A 26,687-nucleotide genomic window follows, 5' to 3' on the forward strand; every position below is an offset into this window, starting at 1 on the left:
GCAATGTCGACCTTTCTTTGTAGTTTGAGATCCATCATTAAGCTCAAAATGTGCGATTTGAATTTTTCATTTTCAGCTTTTTTCTTGTTTTAATTTAAGTTCCCTCCATTAAATGGAGTGAAATACAATAAAATGAAACACAAAAAAACACAAACATTAATCACAGATTACAATGCAAATCTGTGGCAATCATGCTGACAAATACACATATTCCCTACAGTTTGTGATCTCCTGCTTTACTAATCTGCTTGTAATATATTTTATTTAGTAACACTCATCCTCAAGTTTACATAAAGGATGTTATCTAATAAACAGCAGAAGTGAACTCATTATCTAATACAGGTATGTAAGTGTTCTTTTCCTGCTGAAATACCCACAGTGTGAGCATAGCTATCTTTAAACACACATTCTGTGCACACACTGAAGACACTGTGGATTAAAGGAACTCTTTTAAACTAAATCCTATCTAAGATTTCTTCTATCCAGCACAAAGGGGCTAGAATTCTGTGAGACACAGCAGGTGGTTATAAAAATATAATGAGCGAAATGACTCAGAGTGTACAATAACTCCACACTTTCTATTATTACACGCTAGCGGTGACTGAATTACTTTTTAAATTGAAAACGTTACAAACTGTTCAGTGCCAGCATAGAACTCAATAACATACACGTCAGACTTTAGCAAGTAGCATGACAAGAATGATATCTATCTATCTATCTATCTATCTATCTATCTATCTATCTATCTATCTATCTATCTATCTATCTATCTATCTATCTATCTATCTATCTATCTATCTATCTATCTATCTATCTATCTATCTATCTATCTATCTATCTATCTATCTATCTATCTATCTATCTATCTATCTATCTATCTATCTATCTATCTATCTATCTATCTATCTATCTATCTATCTATCTATCTATCTATCTATCTATCTATCTATCTATCTATCTATCTATCTATCTATCTATCTATCTCTATCTATATATATACCTATATATATAGATATATATATATATTTTTTTTATATATCTATATCTATAAAATTGTATGCTTTAAAATCATTTTTGCTATTATTTGCTATTATATTTTAAATTTGAAAAAATGATTTGATAACCCAGACGTCTGAAAAATCTGAGTCATGCCTTTTATTAATTTGGCTCTGGTAGCAAACATTCTAATAATTCCTCTAAAAAGCTGAAAAATGTTATGTGAAGCTGAGAAGGAAATGGAGAGGTCATAAATTTGAGACAATGATTAAAATAAAAAAAAAGGGCACATAAAGCTATCAAAACAGCAGATGGTGCATTGTGAGGATATTAAAGGGGACTGCATAAGGTGAAAATTTGGTTTAAGAAATGAAAGTCAAACCTGAGACAAACAGACTGAAGTTATGTTATGAAAGACAAGTGCTACCGCACTCCGTACCAGTAGGTGGCGGTAATGCATCCCTAACATTTCTTGGCAACCGCCAATAAAAAAAATCAAACCTGGTGTGTTGCGAGGAAAAAGAGAAAAAAAAAACAGCTAAGGTAAGAGATACTCATATGAAAGGTGAGAGTAAAAGCATATGTTTCCTAAAGCAATGATAAATGTATTAAAACCCAGCATTAAATTTATGTTACTTTACAAAGACTACCTTTATATCCTTTATAGAATCAATCAAGTGTGACATTGTCGTTTCCCCTGGTGGTTCAAATGATATTGATGAATTGAGTTTCTGCTCTACTGGAAAGCAGGAATGTTGTTAAGATAGGTTAATCTGACTTTTAAAAGCACTACATCTCTTTCTCTGTCAGAGTTGTGTGTCCAGATCTACTAAGCAACAAAGGAATAGCAGATTTTCATATTTTCACAGTAAGACCTGTACTCCCCTGATATACAAGTACCATAATACAAGTACCACGTAAAATAATTTTATATTGCCATGTCATTCCCCAAAGGTTTAACCTTGCTCTTTAGAATATATGATATAAATGCATTTATTTCTTGTTGCTTTTGCAAGATTGACCAGTTTAGGGTGGAAACACAGACATCCTTCTGCTTTGCAACACTCTCCAGAGTGCAGGACAAACAAATCCGATCCATGGAGGCTTGTCTACTATTTCGCTTGTTGTGGACATGTGCAAAGTTGCTTCTGATCTATCAGTCACCATGATGTTATCACTGACCACTGTGATTTTTACATTTGTACAGAGAGCTTTGCATGTTGCTCAGCTCGGCTTTGTGCAGAGCTGAGTAGTCATCTAGTCATGTTGCTTACTAGATGACTACTATTCCCATTCATCCACCACCACCCCAACAAGGTGCAAGTTTTAGTGTGTTCTCAAGGGTAAAAAGTGGAATTAGAATCTGTCTAAAGTTGTGAGTCTTTCTACATTAGAGCACTGCCCTGAATATAAAACACAAACTGTTTGACATTGATTGACCTTTTAAAGTTAAGTCAAAAAAAGAGTCAGCAACTATTTAATGGCAAGAACTGGAACATGTAATCTAGTGTATTAGAAAATTTTATATTTAGCCTTATTTCATCTTTGATGGAACTGATGGTACTTTTAACCATTTATTTTCTGATTATATCTGCTGTGTTTTTGTATTTCTGCCAGATGTGTTTTTCCATTAAAGAAGTTTCCCGATAATGTTTAGATGTTTCCACAGCTGTGATTGCAAAAGAGACCTGAAGACATCTTGGGTAAAATGCTTGACCTGGAAATTGTCTTAAAGGACTGACATGTGTGAGATGCAGTTGTACCCTTGTTTGACCCTGCCCCCATGAGTAACTGACAAAGAAGAATTAGAAGTTTCTCCTGCTCGCTTTCCTGCCATAAAATCGTGAGGGATAGTTCATGAGGTGGGGGTAAGGGTTGTCTTGTGGTCCATCTGGCAATAGAGATAAGATCAGACTTTGGGTGGGTCTTTGCCTTGCTGTGACTATATAACCATGATCACATGTGTGTCGTTCAGGGCTCTGCTCCTGACTGCGTTCAGTGAGAAGGGTCTTCAAACTCTTTTACCTTTGAATAAAGAAACTTAAAGACAAAGATTAATCTTTTTCTTATTATTGAAACAGATTCTCATTCCTTGATAAAAAAAAATTCTACAACACTAGTTTCTGCCTAAAGCTGCTGGAGAAAAGAAGAAAATTTAATGTCAGTACAAACATAGATGCCTGAAGTAGCACTAGTAAGGGGAGATTTTGTGAGATGGATGGTTCTTCATCTTTTGCCTGTCAAACAGCTGAACTCTTGAATTCTGTCCCTGAAGTTGAGAAACATCCATCACGAGATTTATAGTCTCAGTTGACCTGCTTGTTAAATTTACACAGACCAGGAAAGTTTATTGTCCTTCATTTATCCAGTTGATGCTGCCTTTGTTAAATCGAACTGTTTGGCTTTGCATAATTGCACAAGAGCAGATCAGCAAATACATCCCTCCATAGAGAGAGAAAGCAGGACTAAACAAAACTAAATTAAATCCTGCAAATTGTGTTGCTGTTCAGCTTACAAACAGCCATGCCTTTGAGAATTTACAGTTTTGTTATTTTCTATAACCCCAACAGGTCAACACGACAGCTCAATTTGAAATTAAAACGGAGACATCAATTATTATTATTATTTTTTAACCATGTCAATGTTACAGGGCATTACTCTGCAAGGTGCTACACATGCAGAGTCTTTGTCCATGTGGGTTTGATGCAGACATATGATGGAATCAGGTTGTCCAAAAAACTCATTTTCTTATCTTGTCAAACCAAATCTTCAAAACTATGTTCAACATTTTGAACCTTTGGAAAATTTCTACTTGTGATCTAAAATTGAATGATCTAGAATTTATTTATATATATATGGGATACTTATGTCATGGAGTATCCCAGTAGACCCAGTATTTATTGGCAGTTCCTTACCCATCTAGGTGTTGTAAAGGATTTTATCATTACTGTGGGAAAGACCATGTGATCATCTATTTCTGATTCTATTAGAATTTAATAAGATAAACTTGTATTTCCTTATACTAAAAGGAATATAAATGAGGATCTCATAGATTCCTGTTTATCTTGCATTGCTCTTTTCCTTTTAGTCAGTTACACTTGTGCTTAATATTATTTTCATCTAATGTTATGAATTTACATATTAAACTGTTTAAGTGATGATAAAAGCATCACAATATATGTCCCTCTAACAGATTTTTACCCTCTATTAAAACCTGGTAAAAACATTTATTCTATGTTTTTCAAATCAATGTTGTCTAGCTGTGAAGTGGTGAATAGTCACTGTTCAAACACCATGTGGCAGGTTTACGTCTGAAATATTAAGTAAAGTTTACAATGATGTGTCTCCCCATTTCTGTTTTGAACTCCTACAGACGTGTCTTTAACTACGACTGGAAAAACAGGGGCGGTATAACACTGCTACCTGGAGGTGGCTGAGCACGGTCCACACTGCATGAAGTAGGGAGACGAAACTGAATCCCTGTAAGGAGGAAGTGACATCAGTTAGAAAGAAAACATGCAGGTAAAAGTACACTCTTAACTGGGTTCATTCAAATGAATATTGTATGTAAACAGGAAATATAGAAACACCACTTCAACTTTCCTTGAATAAGTAATTCATCAATGAGCTACTAAGGAGATAAGCAAACACAGAGTTCTTAAAGCACAATTGTGTATCTTTGAAAAAAGTTTTTTTTTTTTTTTTTTTTTTTACGTTACATGTACTCTCATTGTAAAAAATAAAGCACACCCTCTTTCAAGTAGATCTAGTTGCTACAAGGGTTTAGAATTTCTTAAATCTAACATCATCTTTCCAAAACCACAAAGCCCAACCCTCTACCTCTTACACACACACAAAATGAACCTTAAAACAAATAAAATCCTTGGATTCTAAGAGGGTGTAGTTTTGTTAATAAATTAGTTGGTGTGGGATTAACTGGAGCCTAAAATATACTAGGCTGATGATAAGTCATTTTAGTGCCTATGAGTCTTTCTTGAAACTAAAATGAGATCTAAGTGCACAAAAAATACATGTAACTGTTTTTATTCGTGTTAAGACAGATAATCTTTCCATTGCCACACCAGATTATATAAGTATCTCAAAAGTTAGGTGATGTTAACACTATGCTTTGATGTTTTCATCACATAGCTCTTAAAATAAGAAGACACATTTTCTAAATAGTGTTTTGTTTCCTGAAATTACAAACTGTTCATAATTCTATTTCTATAAAAGCCATCTGCAGCTCCACTAGTCAGGAGACAAAAACAATTATTAAGGTGATTATTTCAGTTTTGTTACAAGAGTTGATGAATATTTAGAAAGATGCATGATATCAGGAAATTGCTTTGAAATGGTTTTGCTGAAAATTCCAATAATATTTATTTTATCCCCAAAACACTTCCTTCCTTACAATCACTAAATATCCTTACCACTCTTCTTTGAGCTTTGGCATTCCAGCTAAAGAAATGCATCGGACAGAAGTTAGTCCAGTGAAATGTCTGATATAATATTAATGCACTTCTGAGCATTTAAGACTCTAATCATCTTGATTCTTATAAAAACAAGATGCTCATCATCTTTTTAATAAATAGGATCCAGCCTGGAAGTAGAATCATTTTTCACTATTTATGAACTATTTGTTTTGTCATTCTTAGTAAAGTATTTTTTATGTTTATTCAAACAATAGAAATTGTAAGAAATGTCATTTTCTTTAGGGGAAAATCTCTCTCTGTTGATTTGATTTATGACACTATTGAGACTAGTCGGTTTCTGAACATTCAGGTCATTAAGACTAACTGATAAATCCTACAATAATAATTATTTTTTACCACGAGTGTACATTGTGTAACAGTCTTAAGCAATTCTTCTGCATGTAAACTGTTATTCAATAATATCTGTGTTTTCTTCTCCAAATGCATTTTCTTTTATTAGCCCTGAAGCAACTTGTAACCTTGATGAGCAATGTCCACAAGCAACATTCCTTATAAAGTGTCTTAAAAAAGTTGCTGTGCTTGAAACACATCTTTGGTTGTCATAGCTTTGTACAACTTCCTTTTGTAGGCAGTTTTATTTACCCATTTGAATACATTAAATGTGTCTGTATAATAGTAAACCAATTCTCAATAGACTTTAATACAGTTGGCAAACAGTTTTGGAATAATAGCAGTTGCTAGGAATGTAACTCATCTACATTGCTTTAAATCTACAAAATAAGCATCATGACTCTTAATAGTTTATACTTTGAACTGAAACACACAACATTAAAGAACATTCATTTAAATATGTAAACATTTTGCTCTCCATATCTACGTTAGACATGCATACAAGACAGACAGGAAATTATCAACATGAACGTTGAATGTTCAGATGAGTATAAATATCATCTGAAATGATTCTCAATTTTTAAAGTAGACAAGTACTTTTAAATGTGTTTTACAAGCTAACCATTAAGCCATTCAGATAGAGATTGTGTCTCTTGTTAGAAGGAACAATCCTTCAGTCATTTTTGGACTGCACTGTAAAAGTAATGCCCAGAAAAGACTTGAAAGATCATCAGGTCCTGAAAAAGCAAAGCAAAGTGTTGTAGGAATAAACTGGAGTAGCTTTCATGTTACACATTAGCAGAATTAGCAAAATGAGAATAAGACAACAAAGAACAACAAGAAAGTCAGACAGAATGTGGTGAGAGACCCAGACAAAGAACATAGTTCTGAACTGGAAAGTAAGAGAGTCTGTCTCTGTTCTCTATTTTCACTTTTCGAAAACAATTTAAGAACTATGCATGCTGCAATAAAGCATTTGGACATTTTTAAAGATTCATTTGCACATTTTGCTAAATTTAGCAGTGATTGGATTAAATAATTTTACTTGTGATATACTTACAATGTACACATTGTACTGTACATAATTCAACTAGCATAAGCCAAACTTTGATGACTCAAAGTGTTTTTGTTTTTTTTTGTGCAAAATCTGGTTGAGATTTCCAATTAATTATTTAGGTATATATGAAAAGATCTAATAAAAGGAACATGCATCAACTCCATGGAAACCTCATGCTAATTTTGTCACAGAGAATGTGACAGACCATTACTCTCCTTCATTTGCAGCAAGTATTCTCAAACCTGCTCCTTTGATTTCATGACTAAAAATTTCAAAAACAAATTGACAGAAATTGCTCAGATTGTGTCTCCACTTCGTCCAACTCCCTCCATTTGCGCTTCAGGACGTTCTTGCCAAAGTTGTGGGCTCAGACTGGCAAAGAGGTGCTGTCCAGGCTGCTCAAGTAGGGGTGTATTGTGAATGAATAATGTGCAGCGATGTTTCTTACATGAGCATGGGGGCTGAAAATGTAAAGAGTGAAGGATGACATGTATGTAGATGCAATAATATGCATTTCTGTAAAAACTCTAGGTTATAGCCTATTATTTTCAAATTATTACAATATATGGACAACATCATATTGTCATATTACAGGGAGATTATTATTTTCATCAACATGAAAAGTAAAGTATCATCTTTACTTTAGCAGAAAAAAAATTACAAGTGGCAATAAGACATGTTATGGCCAAATGTGATGCGTAATTACACCTTTTCATTTGTGACGAGCATTTTTTGTTAGACTGGAAACTGAACTTCTTAGTGGTTTTCTTCAAAAATACCACCCGTCCGCACATGCCGGGTTAGTAAAATACTTAACTAGTTGTTGTCCTGTCAACTTATTCTCTCTCCATTGGGGAAATGGTCATGTCTTTTCTAGCTTTGAAATATGTTCCTTTGTGTGCATTCTTCAGTTACATGTTAATTTCGAATTAACATTTTATTTAAAAGGGAGTTTAAGAAAACACCATCTGTTTTTGCAATGTTTACCAAACGCAGCCCCTATGACTGTTGTTGGAGTGATGAATGAATAAATGGGAAAATGGATGAATGAATGAAAGATTAAGACAAATAGGACCTCATTCCAGATGATGATACTGGACTTACAATTTCTTGAACAATTGTTTTGAGAAGGCCTTTACTTCTTACTAATTAAACAATTGTAAAATATAGCCACATACATATATACATACAGTGGTGATGCCCCCATGGTGCAAAGTGACTCGACCTTTTCCCTAAGATCCTCGCAACAAACCAAGACAAATCAATGACCAGATAGCAACACCATTTGTGCATGTTAAATTGCAAATCACAATAATAGCAGTATTGTTTGAAAGAGACTTCTACCAAATAATTTCAATTTCAAAACCACAATTTGAATTTGGAACAAGAAGGTTTGATACTATTGGTGGCAAAATCAAAAAGTCTTGATTGAATGCTTTATAGGAAAGTTTTGAGAGAAAACAATTTTTGGATCAATAAGCAATTCATTTTTAGAATTTGTGAGGTCAGACGTGTCTTTAATAAACCATTTCCTTCACAATCATTAAAACTTGATATGTTGGTTATAAAGATAGATCTTTATATGTATATCAGACAAGCAATAACTCTAATAAATAAATGGAAATGCAATCCTAAAACTTATAATAACTTTTTGCTGTAAAATGCTTGCAAACCTCATATTTTCCAATATGATTCTAACCTTGTTGTTCGTTGACCTTAATCTGGCAGGTTTCAGCTTAATCAGAGCTAACCACCGACTGGACCGTTTAAAACTTAAAATATCTAATGTTTTTATTTCTTATCAAGGAATACAAAATACTTATCGGATCACACTAACAAAAATCCTCTTCAGAGTGGACGTAATTACTGAGAGAAGAACATTCTAAGGTCAATATTTTCAGCATCACTAAGGCTGGGAGCAAGACTGTACTAAGAGAAAGGCATGAATGCTTAACAGCAAAAAAGGTTTTGGTAACTTTTAACCTCCATCTGTTATCGGACACGCTTTGATCTGGAAATGTATGCAACCTACAAACTTGGCCTAAAGATAAAAAGAACTGGACTATTCTAGGGTAGACTAAGGATCTAGATCATTTTGGAATAAAGACTATTGTTTTAGTAATCCTACCCTCAATCACTGTTCTCTGTTAATACACAATTGTAAACACTTTTGTCTTTGTACCAAATACAAATGATTACACAACAAAATAATGATTTGCTAATCAATGGAAAGAATAATCTTAATTGTCCAATCCAAGCTTAGCAAAACCTAAGACCAAAAATAAACACAACTTTTAATGAATCTACCCCGTCATCCTCTCTAACATTAAACTAACATCAATTTTGCTATTATACATGTCGGAAAGTGACTAAAAACAGTAATAAATTATTACTTTAACGAATGACATCATTCATGGCAGCCATTGATTTGTTGTGGTTTGTAGAATAATGTTGTTGATTATAATCTACCTTACCTGACAAAGTTTTAAGATAGGAAAAGGTAAATACTGCTTGCTGATTTTGTTTTCCTCTGTTTACCCAAAGAAAATATATAAAATGGCTAAAGCAAGAAAGTGAATCACTTATATTGATGAATTGAACCAAACAGTAACATTAAAACAATATTAAATCATAATTAAAAAAACAAACTAAATAAATTAATTTATGAGCACTACACTGTGTACCATGGATCTCTTTACTATGATATGCTTCACCTTAAATAAATTTGAAATGGAACATTATATATATTTTTTTTCTAATTTCTTTAAATATATGCAAAGGTTGCCAGTGAGCTAACACAAGGATAGAAACTACTACTCCTTTGCTACTGTTCTTGATTGTACTTATCATATAGAATCTTTAAAATTCCATTGGATTCAATGTAGAAACAGATGAACACATTTAAATGATTTAATATATATGATGACAGCTTCAACTTATGATACATCTTGTTTTAACCAAAGTGAAAATGTTGATGAGAGACAAAATGTGTGAAAAGCTGAAGTAACAACATGGAGAAAAGAAGATTTAAAAAAAGCAGTTCCCTACCAGACCTACCGTACTCCCTACGCCCCCCAGCTAAACTACGGGCGCCTAAAGTAGGGGAAAAACAAAAAGAAAAACAAATAAACCAACAAAAACAAAAAAGATGGAAGCTCAGCTGAAAAGAAAGGCATATTGAAGTAAAATACACTCTGCCTCATCTATGTAGTGTAGCTGTAGCGTGTTCAGACGTGTAGATATTGGACACATGCTGTAAGTGAGATTTATCTTCCAATGCGTAGTAAAGCTATGACCCCCATTTTGAGTAGCACAAACTTAAGCATGATAAACATTTTAATCCATTGTCTTCAATCATTTTTCGAAAACACATAAAGTAAAAAAAAAAAAAGACAAGAAACACCACAGTAGGCTGTTAAAGAAAAATGTTTCTTTTCTTTAGTTTAACAAAATAGACAAAGGCTAACAAAAATGCAAGCTAAACAAATGTTTTACAAAAAGAAAATGTCAGAAGTTTTCCTGTAAACTGCAGTATGAATAGAAAATAACACTTTATCCAAGACACTTGCATTAAATAAGGGAGAAAAACACAAAATGGGAAAGAAGGTTTATATTCAAGCAGTTTTACAAGGTCAGATTCCATCCAGAAACCTTTGTCCTACCTGGACTTCACAGATTTGGCACAGTTGTTGCATTAAATCTCTGGTTTACAAGTAAAAGGAAACAAAACGTAATGAGATGAGAGGGTGCGGTAACATATTAGCTACTGTAAGCAATTCAGAAACTGTCACAAATACTTACTGTAGATATTTCATTACACAAAATAAAGTTGCTTGTTTAAAAATAATGGTGACTATCCTGGTTTTTTTTCTTCAGATTTGTTAAATATTTAATTCTGTGAATATAGCTATATTTATATATCATTTTAAAATAATGTTTAGATCTGTTTATTCTGCTACATTTCCACTTTTTTCAAGGAAAGAATAACATCTTTGGGCTATGTGATAAAATAATAATAACAAACTGGAATAATCTACGTGGGGAAGTTACCTAGAATCTATTGGTTACTAGTTAGCTTTTTTTGTAAATTGAGAAAATTTACAAAAATTTTAGTATATAATACTAACAATTATGTACTAACAGGTCTTTTGGGGTGATTATATGCACACCTGTGTGTACATTCTGAGTGATGTAGCGATGGTTATTTTCTACATAATGGCACAAATCATGCAAATGCTACTACATGGCAGTAATCTCACCAACAACCTCTAACTATCTGAGAAAAGCATGTATGCTGCCAGTAAACTCAAAAATTAAAAGCTAAATCAAAGCATATGTATAATTTTCCAGGTTCCATTCAATTTCAGCCAGTCACGCTTTGTGTTATTTATTAATGGTACAACCGGCAAATACTTTGATGGTATACATATAGAAATAAAGGACTTGCATAGCATGAATAAATGTAAATTGAAGACATCATGACTTGCCAGTCTACAGCACCTTTAAATCTGTTTACACGATTAAAACTATAGGAAGAGAATTGAATCAGAAAATCAAGCATAAAAAAAAAATAAAATCTAAATAGTGGATTTTTTTTTATATTCATTGGATTACTAAAGGATGTTTGTCACAGTCAGGAGCCTTCTCCTCTGATTTATTAGCAAAAATCCAGCATTTGGCCTCAGTAATGATGTTTCAAGTGGAGTAGTAAGTGAAAATATTTATGAAATTTCTTCTCTGTATTGCAAGTGGCTATGTTTAACAATAATCTCCATTGCATCCAGCTCTTCCAAGCTCCATGGTTTGGTGTTGTTAAATCAATAAGTAAAACATGTCATTGAGAAATTTCCATTGTAAAAAGTACATATTGGATTTTAATCAATTTTACTGAAAGAGCAAGGAAAATATGTATTGAACACATCAATGTTTTTCCTAGTTAAAATTGGTCTCACGGGGTTATTGAGGTGATCTTCATAAAAGATGCCGATGGCTACTAAAAATAGCAATTCACACATACAAAGATATTAAAATGAATAGGTCTATTAATTACGTGTCGTAAAATGGAATGACTCTGGGAATAAGCATTTCACACCTGAAGTAAATTTGATGCTAAAAGATATTCAAAACCATAAAAAAAAATATTTAATCTGTCATATAATGTCAGTGTGTATATAAAGACCTAATTTATGGCCTATAAAAGGATTTTTATTACCAATCTCTCAAAAGCCTTTTATGATTGATAAAAGCAAGGTGCTCTTCAATACTTTTGCACCTTCTTGCTAAACATACTGATGAAATTGTTTACATTTATATTTCTACAGATCTGAGCATTCCAGTGACCCGTGTCGTACCAAACACCAGTCAGAATCAGGAATTTCTTCCAATATTTATGACAGAGGAATCAAAATAATTAGAATATCTGTTCAAGAGTCACTGACCATTGTGAAAAAGACTAGCCACATTGGCCTCTGTGGATGGTTCACTGCACAAGACTCCCCTGCTGAAGATAAAACATGTGGAAACGACAATATTTGATGCAGAACATTTGAGAGGCCAATTGGATACTGGGAGAGTACAATCTGGTTAGATAACATAAAAAATTAACCTTTTGGATGTCTTTGCACATACCATGTTTGAAGAGGAAATGACATTGACACACTTCATGTTCATAGCAATTTTAGAAATTGAGAAAAATGTTCACATGTTCAAGACATAAATTTCCCTGCTTTTTAAGACAAAACAACTGCAAGAACCCCGGGGTCTTTTCTGCATTTTCTTGTATGGCCTTAAATTCAAATTTAAATGGGTACAACTTTTTATTAATGTAATTCAAAATATTATATGTTTGATAAATTTTGTCTGTTAGTGTAGAAAGAGAGCAATTTTCTTTTTATGAACTTAGGCGATAATGCCTTTCTTTTTGTGCCTTTTTGATGCTGCAAATCTATTTCAGATTTAAGTGCTGCCAAATGTTGGCTTGTTGGTCTCAGATCTGTTCATGTCTGTGTGAGCTTTGGTACGCCATGTTGGTAAAGTGATACAGGATGTGAAATGGCTGTGGCAGTTGTGAGACAAAATAATGATTAAGACCTCCTATCCATTAAGACAGGAGCCCACCTTAGCCGTCACTAGTGAGGCGGTGTTGGAACATTCAGCGGTATTACACTGCACCTCTGGGGTCTTTTCTAAGAGGTAGAGGCCTTTGTCGGCTCTGATTGTCTACTTGTAGGGATAGTGTTTAATTATTACAATTCAGAAGTTATAAACTGCCCGAGTCGAGATTATGGAAAAAGTTGTACCATTGCTGATTATGATCAAATTAACTCAAATTAAAAGCAACATTAAAAGAACTGATGAAAGTCTGTGTTTGTGTCATAGTGTCTTTTAAAATATAAACTTTAACTGATTAGACACTGTATCAAACATGTGAGGGCCTCCAGTGAATACTACATACAAAATAGGAGAAATTACAAATTTCATCATATGTGCCAAAAGAAAAAGAAAAAACAGTTAAGTTGGTGATAGTAAAACAAATAGCTGGGGAAGAGTAAGAAGTAAAAATGTTTTTGTTAAGAACCACATTTACCTCAACAATTTCTCGCAGTTCTATCAGAACACAGTATTTTTTGTAACTACAAACAGTACAAGTTTTGAATATAAGTTTGTCTATATACAAAATGATACATGTATATATTGTACATTTACAGAGATGTAACATAAATCTAGTTTGTGCTGGAATGGACTGAACTTAATATTTTCATCCTTCGTGATCAGCATGAATCGCTCTCCTGTTTCACCTTCCTGATGAAGTTGGGTCTTATGGTCACTCAGATTGAATCATTGTAAACAATTCTGTTTGAGGATGAAGTTTTGCAGAGCCTTGAGATGAAGCATTCAGCACAGTGTTCTGGAAATGTTTACAAACTTGATAGGGTGTTATATTCCTGTCATTAGATCATGGTATCTTCTATTTAAATAATGTGGCTGTGTAGTTTATTTAACCAACTTGTTGTAAATTTTTTCAGGAATGCCCATTTCCGCTGCAACTTGCTACAAATGGATGAAGGCAATGGTAAAGGAATGCTTTGATTGAAATAACTAGAATGTCAGTAGTATATCAATATATTCTTAAATAATGTATTAATTAATGCATTCATTACAAAACTATGTTTTATAAAGTTATAAACGTATTCACAGTATTTTTTCAGTATATGTAGGTGCTTAAGATGTTTCTACATAATGAGAAACTGGAATGAACATGATCTATTCAGATTAATGTGCAGAAACATGCCACTATTTGCCTCCCTGTATAGTAGGTGTTTTTGGACCAACCAGTTCTGAAGGCTCACTGACAGGTTTGGAAGCTGAATATGCTCTTAGTGTTATTTTTAGACTCTGAGCTCCAGGTATTAATGATGATTTAAGTTAATTACATACCAGAAAGCTGTAAATAGGCTAAAATCCTCATCACCATATGTTTTCAACACATATTGCGTCTCCTATGCATTTTGTGCATGATTGAAGGAGAGGGAAGAATGACTGTGCAGAACCAGGATTGGAATGAGGTTAACTTTGTCACTGATCAAACAGTAAAAAGTTTGCAGCTTTGACTATTGGTTATGCCCGGTTTGTGTAGTATTTACATGTCCTTCCTTTGTATGTGAAGGTCACTGATTTTCTCTCTCATACATGAGATTATGAAAATTCCTCTTAATGACTGAATGAATTGCAATCGGAAGGTGAGCCCCTGGAGGAATCTCACTTCAGCAGTTTGTATGAGCATCTTGTTCCTTTGGACGTGATCCATTACACAAGATTACAAGTAAAGGCTTATTGATGGACAGGTAAACTGGGAGGTTCCATTTAAGTTTCTGTATTTTTTATTTAAAATTTTTGATTGTCCAGGGGATGTTTTGGGTGTCTACGCCAATTTTTATATGATTTTCTGTCACATATCTTGGTATTTTAACTTACTTTCCTTACTATCGTAGGTAATACAATTCTAATAGGAACTTCTATAAAACAAGGAGAAATATCTCCTGAAAGGTACCTACACCAAGAAAAGGTTTCTGTGGTCCAAAAACACCTTTTTATTGATTTATAAATTAGAATGAATCCCATTTCTCTTTTTACTTCAGCTAAGTCGTGCCCCTACATTTGTTAAACATTGACACCAGTGGTAAGGTTATTCCAATTGTACTGCTTGATAGATGTTAAGGGTGAAAAAGTTTGGCTTTCTAGGCCTGATAAACGAGCCTAGAAGGTATTCTTTTTTTAAATCACTTTTTAAAACACTTTTGACTAACTGAATTGACGTTAATTTCATAAAAAATGTAGACACTGTTAAGGCCTTAAAATGGGATTCAGTCTAAATATTCCTTACATTTTCTATTATGCGAACAGTATTTCTCTCTATAAGGTATGTAAGGACAGTGAAGGATAGCTAATGATGCACTTTTTGGCACTTGAGGATCTGAAATATCAGCCACATTCTCTCTCGCATTCATATCTTACCTGACTCTGGTGTAAAACAAAATCACCCTCTTTTATTCCATGGCTTAGCAAGACACTTGTTAAAAAAAATACTTGGAAACTTATTGTAAGCAGTTCAAGAGATGACAGACTGTGTCTGCATAGAGTAAAGGGACATATAACAACAGCTTTTCTTTACATATCTGGCTCTTAGCTTGGATCTTTTTAAATCCTTTTACAGTATGCAGAAAATGCAGATGATTAGAATGACATAGACAAATATGACATGGGCCCACTGGTGTACTTTCTGCTCCACAGTTCTAGACTGGCACTTCTGTGACCACCTGTGTGGCCACTTGTGTCTGACTGCTTATGAGCCTTTTGCTTCTTGTTAATCTCCCATGGGAAGTCCTCTATTGGTAGTGGACTGGCAGGACTGCCGGACCCCTCCGGTGTGCTCTCAGGAGTTCCTTCGATGATTTCAATTCGAGGTGGGTCCATAAAGTCCATAATGCTGAAAGGTGCTGGCTCCGGTTGACACATCACTGACTTGTCCTCTGTATGATGTCTAACTGACCAGCTTGAGCCTGCTTGAATTCCTATGGACACTCTGTCGTCTGTCTGTGTGGTGTTGTCATTGCAGGGCTCCCGGCATAAAGTCCACATATTGTAGCACTGAGTGAAGTTGAAGAAGTTGCTGTTGAAAGTTTTTAACTCTCCACAGACATCTCTACGCAGCTCCGCTAGCTCGTAGCGCATTGCAGAGATTTCGTCCTTCCATTGCAAGTTGAAGGCAGCAACCATGTTGGCGGACTCCTTGAAAGCCTGGAGCGCTTGGGGTACTGGTGGCTCAGTGGTGGCAATGGGTGAAGCAGCAGGGACCCTATATGAAGGTGGCGTTGCTGGGGGGACGGAGATGGCTGTTACAGTTGAGCTAGTGCTATGCTGGCTTCGAGCAGCGGCAGTCTCTCTCTCTAGCCGCTCCAGCTCTGCATAGGCAGAGGAGCTAGCACCGTCATCATCCTCTATCATGTCATCATTTAGCAAGGATGTGGCATCCACAAGATCATATCCCTCTGCAAGAAAGATGCGAGTATGCAAATATAAGGACATTCATGGTGAAAGGAACAACTGGAACATGATTGGATAAGGATTTAAAACTAGATTGGTCACATATCTATGGAAAACTTGCAGTATGTGAGAAAAAAGGAAATTAAAATGCAACAGATTTTGATATATACACTTTCAAGTGTTTGCACAAAGGAGGAACGCCCGACAAATCACGTCTGCTACATTAGAACTGTGAAAAACCTCAATATTTGTAATGCGAGTGGAATGCAAAGCAATGTTTCATCGTTTGCTTTTTAAAAATCAGTACTGACATGAATTGTCGACTCAGTAAATATTATACATACTAGAAGAGACAATAAAAATAATAAAAATGTCTTTGTCACTTTGCTATAATTATTTCCAAAAAACTCACATACTGTAGGTTTTCACAATGTTTTTACACTGCCTTCTCAGTCCTCACAAGGCTTCTTTCCATCTTTTCACTGCACAGCACAACAAAAAGTAAAATACATTAGTCATTATCAATCAGAAATCCTTTCTTTGAGGACCCCTTTATATGAGCATGCCAAATATGTCCCAGCACTGTGTGCCATTTTGTGCAAAAGAAAAGATGTAAAGGGAGTAGAGGAATCACAACCCACAGGGTTAAGAAGCAAATATGAACCCTATTGAACATATCAGGTCCAAAGTGGCTGATAAGACCGTGCGGAGTTGTATAAAACCCAGCAAAAGGGAGAGGTACACTCTCTGCCTCCAAGGCCCCAACAGAGCGAGGCTGCAATCCCACAGTCAAAAACAGCTGACAAACTCAGTTCCAAAAGTTAGACTTTGCCAAAAATGGCCTTCAATTTTTATGGCAAGGAAGAAATAAAATGTACACATGTACAGCAGGCAGATTCTGCCCTGACAAATGGTTGGAGACAGTGGCAAAGCAATGACATTCACTGCTATTTTATGATTTTGACATGAAAACATTCTGAAAGCTCTTTGAAATTACATTTCTGATGTGCTTACACTTAGAATATGGTCTAAAAACATTTAAATAGAGACATGATCAACAACTCACAAAAGCCAGCATCACATTCATCACTTTAAAATTTAATATTCAGTGGTACAAATGTTAAAGACGAAACGATGTCTGAGATTTTATGAGTTGTTTGGAACTGTGTTTGCTACTTAAGATAACTTAAACTTCATGGTTCTATAATTTCTACTGAGAAGGCAGTGCAAAAACACACATATACATAGATATGTATGCAGGTCAACATTAAAATACCTGAAACAATCATCCCTGATGCCTCCAGTTGTTCTTTTCCCCTGGTTATCCTTCAACATCTGGATGGTCAAATGCAGAGGGGTTTGTAGCTCGTCTGCCTTACGGAGCATCATGGGATTCCTTTTCCCATTCAATGGCCCTCTAACCTCTGGGTTCAAACTAGTTCTGAATACTACCATTATAAAAAAAAACCATAACCTGATATTGTTTTTAAATAGCCTTATTTGGTGATTGCATTTTATTTCAAGACGACTGTTCAAAAGGACACCAATAAACAAGTTGGTAACTAATCACCAAGTAACTATTTTTCTGTGTTTTAAAAACTTTTATTATAACCTTACTAACCTCTAAAATACAACCTTACTCCAAATGATTTTTTTAACCCAGGCCTAGCTGAAGGATTTAGTGCCGATGGCTAAGTCAATAGAGTTCAGCAAATAAGACGGTGGGATTGGAGACCTTTATCCATAGTCGTTCAGTCACGAAGAAATTGCAGTTGGAAGCCCAATTAAGGACAAAAGGTAAAAAAATAAAAAATAATTCTCCAGATTCAACAAGAAAACAAAACCAACAAAGAGATAAAAGTGAAAATGTCTCCAATAATAAATTGACATCAAAATGCACAAAGTTATTGGATATAATATTGAAAAACAGTTCACGTAATTAGATTAAAAAAAAAAAAAAAATGTTTCAATAGGGTTCATAGCTTTACTCTTGCAGGCAAACACCAAATACATTTACTCAGGGAGGTAATACAAAGATTCTGCTTGCACAAAGATGCTGATGTACTTGAATCTTCTTACTGTACTCCATGTATTGTGTTACATAAGCCCATAACACCAATTCAAATTGTATTAAACAAGCAACATATTGTAATTCTAGTTAATTCAAGAGTCAGTAATGAATAAAAAATATTTTGAAGTTTAGGTTCAAATCTACATTGTCAGTTTTTAAATCACCTTTGCATAGAATGTAGTCATTTAAAATCTTAAATAATTCCATTAACAGCATAGACATGAAACCCTGTAAGTATTTAACACTGCTGTTTGTAGTTTTATGCACCACAATACAACAGCTTACTAAGAAAAAATAGTGAATATGTTCCTTAAACGTTGACAATAAAAATCAGTTCCTTTGTGCAACCAGCAAGTGTGTGCACGTCTTCCACTCTCTAAGTCTCCTTGACTTACCTTAAATTGGTTTCTGTTATGTTTTTAGTTATGTGCTTAATTAGAAAGTCATTTGCAAATTTTGCACTCAATGGAGCCAAGATAGAACAGTTGGAAGTCTTACCAACCACTAGAGCACATCAGATCTCAACCCCTCCCTAAGTAACTGACACTCTTTGCCACACATAAACCACCATAGTTGAGCATGCTGAGGGTAAAGTCTACTCCTATTGTGCATGCCTTGTGTAATGGGACTGTGCTCTGCTGTGCTGTGCTAATGCACATTGTGTTGGTTTGTCAGGATAGTACTAAGTAAATTATAAACCTCATCTTTAACTTCCAGATAGTACAGATGTGGAAAATTGGCCAATGCACAGTTCATGCAAATTAACAGAGAAGCAAATCCATCTAAAATACGAGGAGTAAGCAGTGGCAAAAACAGACAAACACCATAAATTTCAAAGAAAATGAAAGGACTTCAGCCTGGTATCTCCGGATCTTAAGGGTTCCCCACTGTACATATGTAGGTATGTCAGGTTTGTGCGCATGTATACGATGTATGACGATATGCAGACTAAGCCCTCTTTCATTTTGGGGGGGAGGGAGTTGTTTTACCTGTTGTGGATCTGAGAGTTGAAGTGACAGTGGAGGATGTCATTGAAGGCAAGCAGTCGTCATCTTGGGAATAACCAGCCTGAATTGCACGGAGGTAACTGTGGCTTCGAGTGCGGAACGAACCAGGCAGGTCCAAGGCCTCCATGGCCTGTGATTCTACTTCACTAAAAACGGACTCGCAAACTGACTCAAACTGGCCATTGATCTCAGTCTCACTCACCTGAGAGACAAAAACAGGAATAGCAGTCCTTAATTTTTCCTCTTCCTTTCTCTTTCTCACTTTGATTCTTCCCCTTTGTACAGCAAATATGAAGCAGTGTTAGCAAAAGGAAAGGCCACTGTAAAACTCGACCTTAAACTGAATGAAAGTCAGCTCAAATGGAGACACTGCAGGTGACAACAAGAGACAAATCAGAAAAAGATACAGAAGCTGTTATAAGACATGAGATTGACTATGACATATAACTAATTATACAAAATATTAAAACACAATCCAGTGTTAATTCATTGTCTCTCTAACTCTAGCAGGTATTTTGGAGGTAGTGTATGATTAAAGATGCACCGAGAAATTGGTTAGTGGCTGAGTTGGTTATTTTTGACCTGATTGGTTTTACTGGTTAACTAGGAATGGGTAACTAGCTAGTTAAATCCAGCAGGTTGGGCTAACGATAGCCTCATTATTGTCATCCTTATCATAAAGTTATAAAGTGCTTCTGTGTGAAGAAGACTCAAAATTGGCTTTATCTTTTTAAGTGAATTATTTAAAATGATGTTGAAGAAGGGACATTATAGATATTTCATAAGATATTTTCCATGACATGTTGTACAAAAAGTGTGAGAGAGTAAGAATTCTAGCAGATGACAATTGTGCTATTTCTTGTGTTTCTAAAAGTATCCTGCTATTCACAGATCAAAGTTATATGTTCTAATGCATACGTTGTGTATAAATATGTTGTATTTATGGAATTTATACCAGTCTGTGCACTAGAATAATTGTATAAAAACACAAGCATTCTCTCTCTATTTTATATGTATTCCACAGAAACTTTAAATGTACATCCAAAGGAGAGCAGCTGCCTGAATGTACGCCCCTATCTTTTGACCAAAATCTCTCCTGCTGTATCCCCTTCTCCTTAAGGAAGCATTGGAGCTGGCTCTGTCATGCATCTTCTTACTGCAGCAACCCCAGCGCATCTCACAGTGGAGGTCCGAAATAACTCCAACAGAAGATCCAGCTGTGTGAATCCACACACAGTATTAAAGAGCGACATACCTGCAAAGGTTGGTGTGTAATGAATAGTTAGATATTAAAATTCATTCTTCAAAGTTAGTTTTTTACTTTGATGAAAAGTAATTGATTAAAAACTCCAGAGATGAACTCAGCATCAGTATAATTTCCAATTCATTAATTTTACCTCTTCACAACACAAAATTCTGAAAGGAAGTAGTAAATGTTACATGACACTTGGTGCCATTTACTTCAAAAACAGATCCAAGAAAATATGTATTTAGTATAGAAGGTCAATTTGAAAGACGGAGATTTTTTTGATCATCAATGTTGAGAACATATCCCGCCACACTTATTGGCACCCATGTCTTTAAATAAATTAACCTTTTATCTCTGTACTTTATTTTCTTAAGGACCCACATTAAGAAAATAATGTCCTCTACACAGTAAATGAGAGTGCTGAATATTCCTGAATATCCCTAAATTTCCAAGAATCCAGGAATCAAAGTGTTGAATTTTCCTACTGAATTACATCCTTATAAATCTTTGCCTGGGTGCCAATAAGCAAGTCAAAAGTTGTAATGATAAATGCCTTAATTAACAAACAGATCTGTAAATTAAATAAAAAATTATGTGTACAAGTTGCCATAAATAATAGAATACTCTTTGGTCATATATTTTGATTTTTAGACTGTGCCAAAGCAGCTGACAAATGATATAGCTAAGTTAAACGCCATGTTTTAATAACAGTCTGATTTAAAACAATGGTTGTCAAGAGAGGATGCCACATTTTGGTAAACAATTGTTTTCATGACAGCTCCCTTTCTTTGTCTCAAATCTTTTATGACTTTTTTTCTGTCTGTTTAGCTTGAGTGTCAAGTGGTAGAAAGGCAGACATGAGAGAAGATGAGGATTAAAACTGAGGTAAGAACTGAGAGGTGTTTCCACAATAATTGTACCATTAGTCACATTATATTGAGCTGTGAAAATGGTGCAAAATGTAAGGTAAGTACATTTTTACATTTGAAGTTATGCATCCTTGAGTTGGATGTTTAAGACTCACCTGGCTGACGCAGCTAGCTTGACTGAGGGTGCTAACGGCACGCATGTAGCTCTGGTTGCGAGAGCGAAAAGGAGGGGGATGAAAGGAGGTGGCAGGATCCAGCGTGACACTTGGGTGGGGCCGCAAATCTCTGGTTTGCAAGTGGTAACCCTGGCTGAACAAGGACAGGAGCGAGTTGGGGTAGGGAGACAAAATTTCTCAGTTTAAAAACTGTTTACTAAACTGTTGCTGGCAAAAAGACATTGTATGTATAGACAGAATCCAGGCAAAACAAAAGAGAGATCGATTTAAGAACAGTTTTAAATGTGAACTACATCAGATTCAGCTTTAAGAGTCCAATTATACAAGAGTTACACGCAAATGAGATTCAGAACAATGACAGATTATTACATTTGTGAGCTTTGCAGAAGAAACCATCAGGTCTTTTTTGTTTGCATACAACCACAGAAGCGACCAGAACCCCACAGTGATGATGGTGAATAAAAGGGCACAAGAGCACTCAGAGGCAGAGAGAACTGAGTAGTGCATGATGCCTCCCAGAATTTCTCTATTTAAAAGCTACAGTGGCTTAAAGCAAAAATTCAGAGACAGTGAACATTATAAAAACACGTTCATTTGAAAATTATGCCAGTCAGTTAAAAGTCAGTAAAAAAACTGGTCTGAAACAAACTATTCCAGTCACCTCACATGGGAACCCCCCAAAACTCTGAGTCATTGCTAATGTTTCTACATTATGTTTTAAAAGTCAACAATTATTCTAACATTCTTTCAATTTTTGTTGAAGAAAATCCAGATAACTGTAAAGAACGCTCAACTGCAAAGGTGATAGCAGTGCAAAGGTTGAAGTAACCACTGCTTTTGTCTGCTAATAACAATTTCCCAGAGCCCCGTATAAAAAAAAAAAGAAATCCTGTCTCTTTAATAATTATTCTAAAAGTTAAACTTAATGTTTGGGCATTGGTTGAAAGAACAAGAAGTTCCCTCTGGTGTTTGACAATTTGCAAATTCCCATTTGTGTGGAGGCTTTATTTATACCCATTGGGCTATTGCCTCTTCCTGCACTGTTATTACTTTTTTTTCTTAACATTGTCATCTTAATATTGTCATTAATATTAACCTAATATGTTGACCATAAAATGGTCAACATATTAGGTTAACACCACACCTGTACTGACTATTGACTCATGGGGACTGACCATAATGCAGATTCAGATTTTTACATAACAAAATAAGTGAGAATCTTGTCCCTTGACCTTTTTCTTCACAACCAGATCCTTTTTTGTTTCAGACCTAAATAAATATTTGTTTGTAATAATGGACAAATTTTACAAGGCACCATGATCTACAATGCTCATTCTCTAAACCTATAACAACTTTGCCTTAATTCACCACATTTCAAGAGACTGAGGTACCTCTTTCTAACACTCTTTGATTTCACATTAGGAAGATGTTGCTGCTTTCTCACTGCATTTTAAGGCGAAGGCTACAGAGTTTTCTTCTAGACATTTGTGCAGTTTTGCCCTGACCTAAAAAGGCCAACTTTAGACACCACACCAAGAGGCAATCCTCAGCTTCTTCTGACCAACTGTGATGTTAGCTTAGGCTACATTATAAATGAGAATTTTTCTTTTTTCACATTAAGTCTATTCATTCCTTTAAGAGGAGCAACAATCATCCAATTCGTGTGTGCTTATCAATTAGCGACATTGTATTTTCAAGGTTTTAAATCCCACAAATGTTTCACTTTGTATACCAGCATTTTAGTTGATGTCTTCCCCAGCATGGTTTACTTATTTTTACTTATAAAGCAAGATGTCTGTCATTACAAACTGAAAACTAAACCATAGACTTAGCTTTGTCAAGGACCTGCTGTGCCTGGCAGGCAGCCCTACCTTTGGGAGTCTAAATGGGGTCTCTGCATGGCTGATTTAAGGACAAGAGCATCAGGACGAATGGCTGCCTGTGGAGAAGTCTTAGGACTCGTGTCGGAGTCTCCGCTTTCATCCTCCAGCTCTCCCATAGCTTTGACATAGCTACTGCTCCGCATGCGGCGACATGGAATCTCCTCATCTTTGTCACCGGGGTAACCGCTCCACTCATCTTGGGGTACCTGCAGGACACAATACATCTTAACGCAAAACACTGTCATGCTTAGTCCAGTGTTTGTGGAGAAATGTCAGACGGACGCTCCATTTTCTCTGATTGCAAAATGTAAGCCTTATTTTAGTTTGAGTGCAAAAAGTATCATTAGCATGTACAATGGTGCACAATGAGCCAAATGAGTACGAGACGTTTATGAGGCAAGCTGTTGCATAAGTTCTGCTTGTTTGTGTCTCCAACGGGAAAATTAGGCTCAATAACTGTTTTATTGACCTCTGAGCTTTGCCTCCTAAAATAAACTATCATTATTAAACCTCTCTCTTTGATTAGAATAAAATAGAGACAGCCTCTCTTTTAGCCAACATTGATAAATATTCTGATTCATTCTTAAAAACATTGAAATAGGCACATTGTGTTTTGTGCTGACACACTATCCTGCATCTTAGACTTTCTTTGGTCAAAATACAAAACCATGAAATTGAAATGCCCATGTTCTGATACAAGTGCTGCATTTTAAGAGCAGATGTTCTTTGCAGTAATTTTAAGGGACAGAGTGAATATTTGGAACTTGATGCTATTTTTTACATAATAAACCTCTGAGTTGAGCACAGCTTTTCCTAGCATCATTTATTATTATTATTGCAAAATTTATATTAGCAGGTGGACGATGCTTTATGACGCAACATCCCCCTTGAAGGCAAGAGTTAATAACTGTAGTATATTTCACCAACAAGTTGTCTTTGAATCAGTCAATTAGTCGATCAATCAAGTTTATTTGTTTAGTACATTTCAGCAGCATGACTGTTCAGGGTGCTTTACATAATAACACAGTTAAAAAGTTATAAAGAAAACGTCATACAGTCAATAATTAACCAGACATGTTTTGATGAGTGCATCACCAAAATCACTTAAAATATATTCATCAATGTTTCATTTACCACCCTAAATGAAACAGTGGACCTAATTCTGGTTTTAGGAGGATTATTTGGACTACTCATCAAAATAAGTAGGTCATAGTGACATTTATTAATTTTTTTTATTCTGGTACCCATTTTGGCATTCTAAGGGTCCAGCAAACAAGTAATGAGTCCAGGTAGGCCTGCAGAGACAAGTAGGGGAATAAAGTTGTCTCCTACTGCAAAATCATTCAGATCAGTATAAATGAATTACAGACCACCCATCCATCAGTTGATATGCTAAATGATCAGTAATGGCATTTATATATTTTCATGTAAGTTCTGATGTGTAAACATCAATACTTATTGAGACTTTGAACCTGAGTGTTTAGAGCATGAGCTAATATGAATTGATTTTGTTTTAACCTGCATAAAATAGACCAAGAATTTGTTCTTTTTAAGGGTGAACAACAGTGCTAGCAGAGTAAAACGTTAGAGGAAAAGAATCTTGACTTTTTCATTCTGTGTTACAGTAATTCTAGTGTGATTTGTGATCTGGAAGGGACAAAAATAAGCCGGATGGATTTCTTGTTCTAACTAGAATTGTTGGTAGAAGAAATCCCTGTATTTTTGGCAAATCTGGGTGATTCAAACAAAGCTATATACAAACCAAGACAGCTCCAAACAAAATGCATGGGCTGAGATATTTTGTAATTCTGAAACTCAAAGTAATTTAAGACAATGAAACATACACTCTCAAGCAAAATGAAGTTAAAAAATCTTTTCTGTATTACATTCAGTATCACCATGGAAGTCATTTACTGCATAGTAAATGACAAAGACTGATATACTTTTCCTGATTTAGCAGTATCAAATAATGCCTGTCTGTCTTCCCTCACCAAGTAAAGCAATGACAAAAGGGGAAACTAAATATATTAAAATTGCTTTCTTCTTTTATCCAGGAAATGTCAGTTAGTTTTAATTACCTTAAAGGGCTTTATGTAATCACAGCACTGGAGAACATTCTGACAGCTACAACATTCAAATGAATGTGCCCATATCTGTACAACATCTGGAAAAAAACTGTTCTAGACCATTTTAAAAAAAGTTTTATATTCTTATTTTGTCTTTGTATTCTTATATATTATATATATTCTTATAGTCTATCTTTTTAACAGCAGAAACTCATTCTGTTTCCAGTGATATCTTCCTCTGCTGCTATTGTAAGACGATAAATCATGTTGTTTCAGCTCTTTGCATCTCTTTGGTACAACTTTTCAGTTTGAAAGCTCCGTGTGTGTTACTTTTAAAATTTTATGCAACAAAACTCTCACATTATGATTTTTATGTTGCAATATTTTGTAATTTAGGGGCAAGATAAACCAGGGTATGACTCTTGAAAAATATATGTGATCTTCAATGCAAAGCAGAGACTTGCATTACTGAGCTCCAGAACAAATGAGCAAGTGATATTACACAGAGAGGAAGGCACTTACCTGCTGGTTCTTAGATATACTATGAACTCAGGAATTGTGATACAACATTCCTGCTACACTCCGTAATAAAATATTTCTATGCTAATATAATGCATTGTTTTGTAGCTATAACATTTTTAAAAAATGTCAAAGACACATTCGTAGGTAAGGTAGCAGAAGCTTGAGTGACCAAAATACTTGTAACTAATTTTTACAAGTACGAAGTTAACGAGTCCATTTTCTTCTGCTAGCTTCACTTCCAGCACCCACAAAAATATCTTAATGCTCATCTTTGTTGGGCCAGTGTAAGATCTGCCTTTAATTATGATTTGAGGACAAATTAGTTTATAAATGAGTTAGTTTCACTTTTTGTCTGCTCAATTCCATAGAAAATAGTAAAATCAATACTTAAAAGTAAACTAAAACGGGGTTGTTGTAAAAAGAAA

At 34.9% G+C, this 26,687-nt stretch overlaps 1 protein-coding gene and 1 long non-coding RNA gene across 9 annotated transcripts in view; one reads left to right on the forward strand and one right to left on the reverse strand.

Annotated features, from left to right (window-relative positions):
* The window catches only part of LOC122824907 (disks large-associated protein 2), a 99,860-nt gene that overhangs the window by 18,280 nt on the left and 54,893 nt on the right, over positions 1-26,687 (reverse strand). For 5 of the 8 annotated variants that reach the window (XM_044105795.1, XM_044105798.1, XM_044105797.1 and 2 more), the window contains 5 exons: positions 23,663-23,880; positions 21,771-21,924; positions 19,480-19,699; positions 9,925-9,969; positions 4,420-4,476 (listed from right to left, as the gene is read on the reverse strand). In XM_044105795.1, the coding sequence (XP_043961730.1) occupies positions 4,420-4,476; positions 9,925-9,969; positions 19,480-19,699; positions 21,771-21,924; positions 23,663-23,880 (694 nt within the window). Of the gene's footprint in view, positions 1-4,419; positions 4,477-9,924; positions 9,970-15,402; positions 16,425-19,479; positions 19,700-21,770; positions 21,925-23,662; positions 23,881-26,687 lie in introns of those variants that run through there. The other 3 variants (XM_044105796.1, XM_044105794.1, XM_044105801.1) reach the window with 2 other exon arrangements.
* On the forward strand, positions 1,497-24,183 carry LOC122824908. The gene is made up of 5 exons (XR_006369563.1): positions 1,497-1,539; positions 4,370-4,518; positions 20,618-20,760; positions 21,575-21,631; positions 23,704-24,183. It is a non-coding gene; the product is annotated as an uncharacterized LOC122824908 (long non-coding RNA).

This window comes from Gambusia affinis, linkage group LG22 (assembly GCF_019740435.1).
Source record: "Gambusia affinis linkage group LG22, SWU_Gaff_1.0, whole genome shotgun sequence".
Lineage (NCBI taxonomy): Eukaryota > Metazoa > Chordata > Actinopteri > Cyprinodontiformes > Poeciliidae > Gambusia > Gambusia affinis.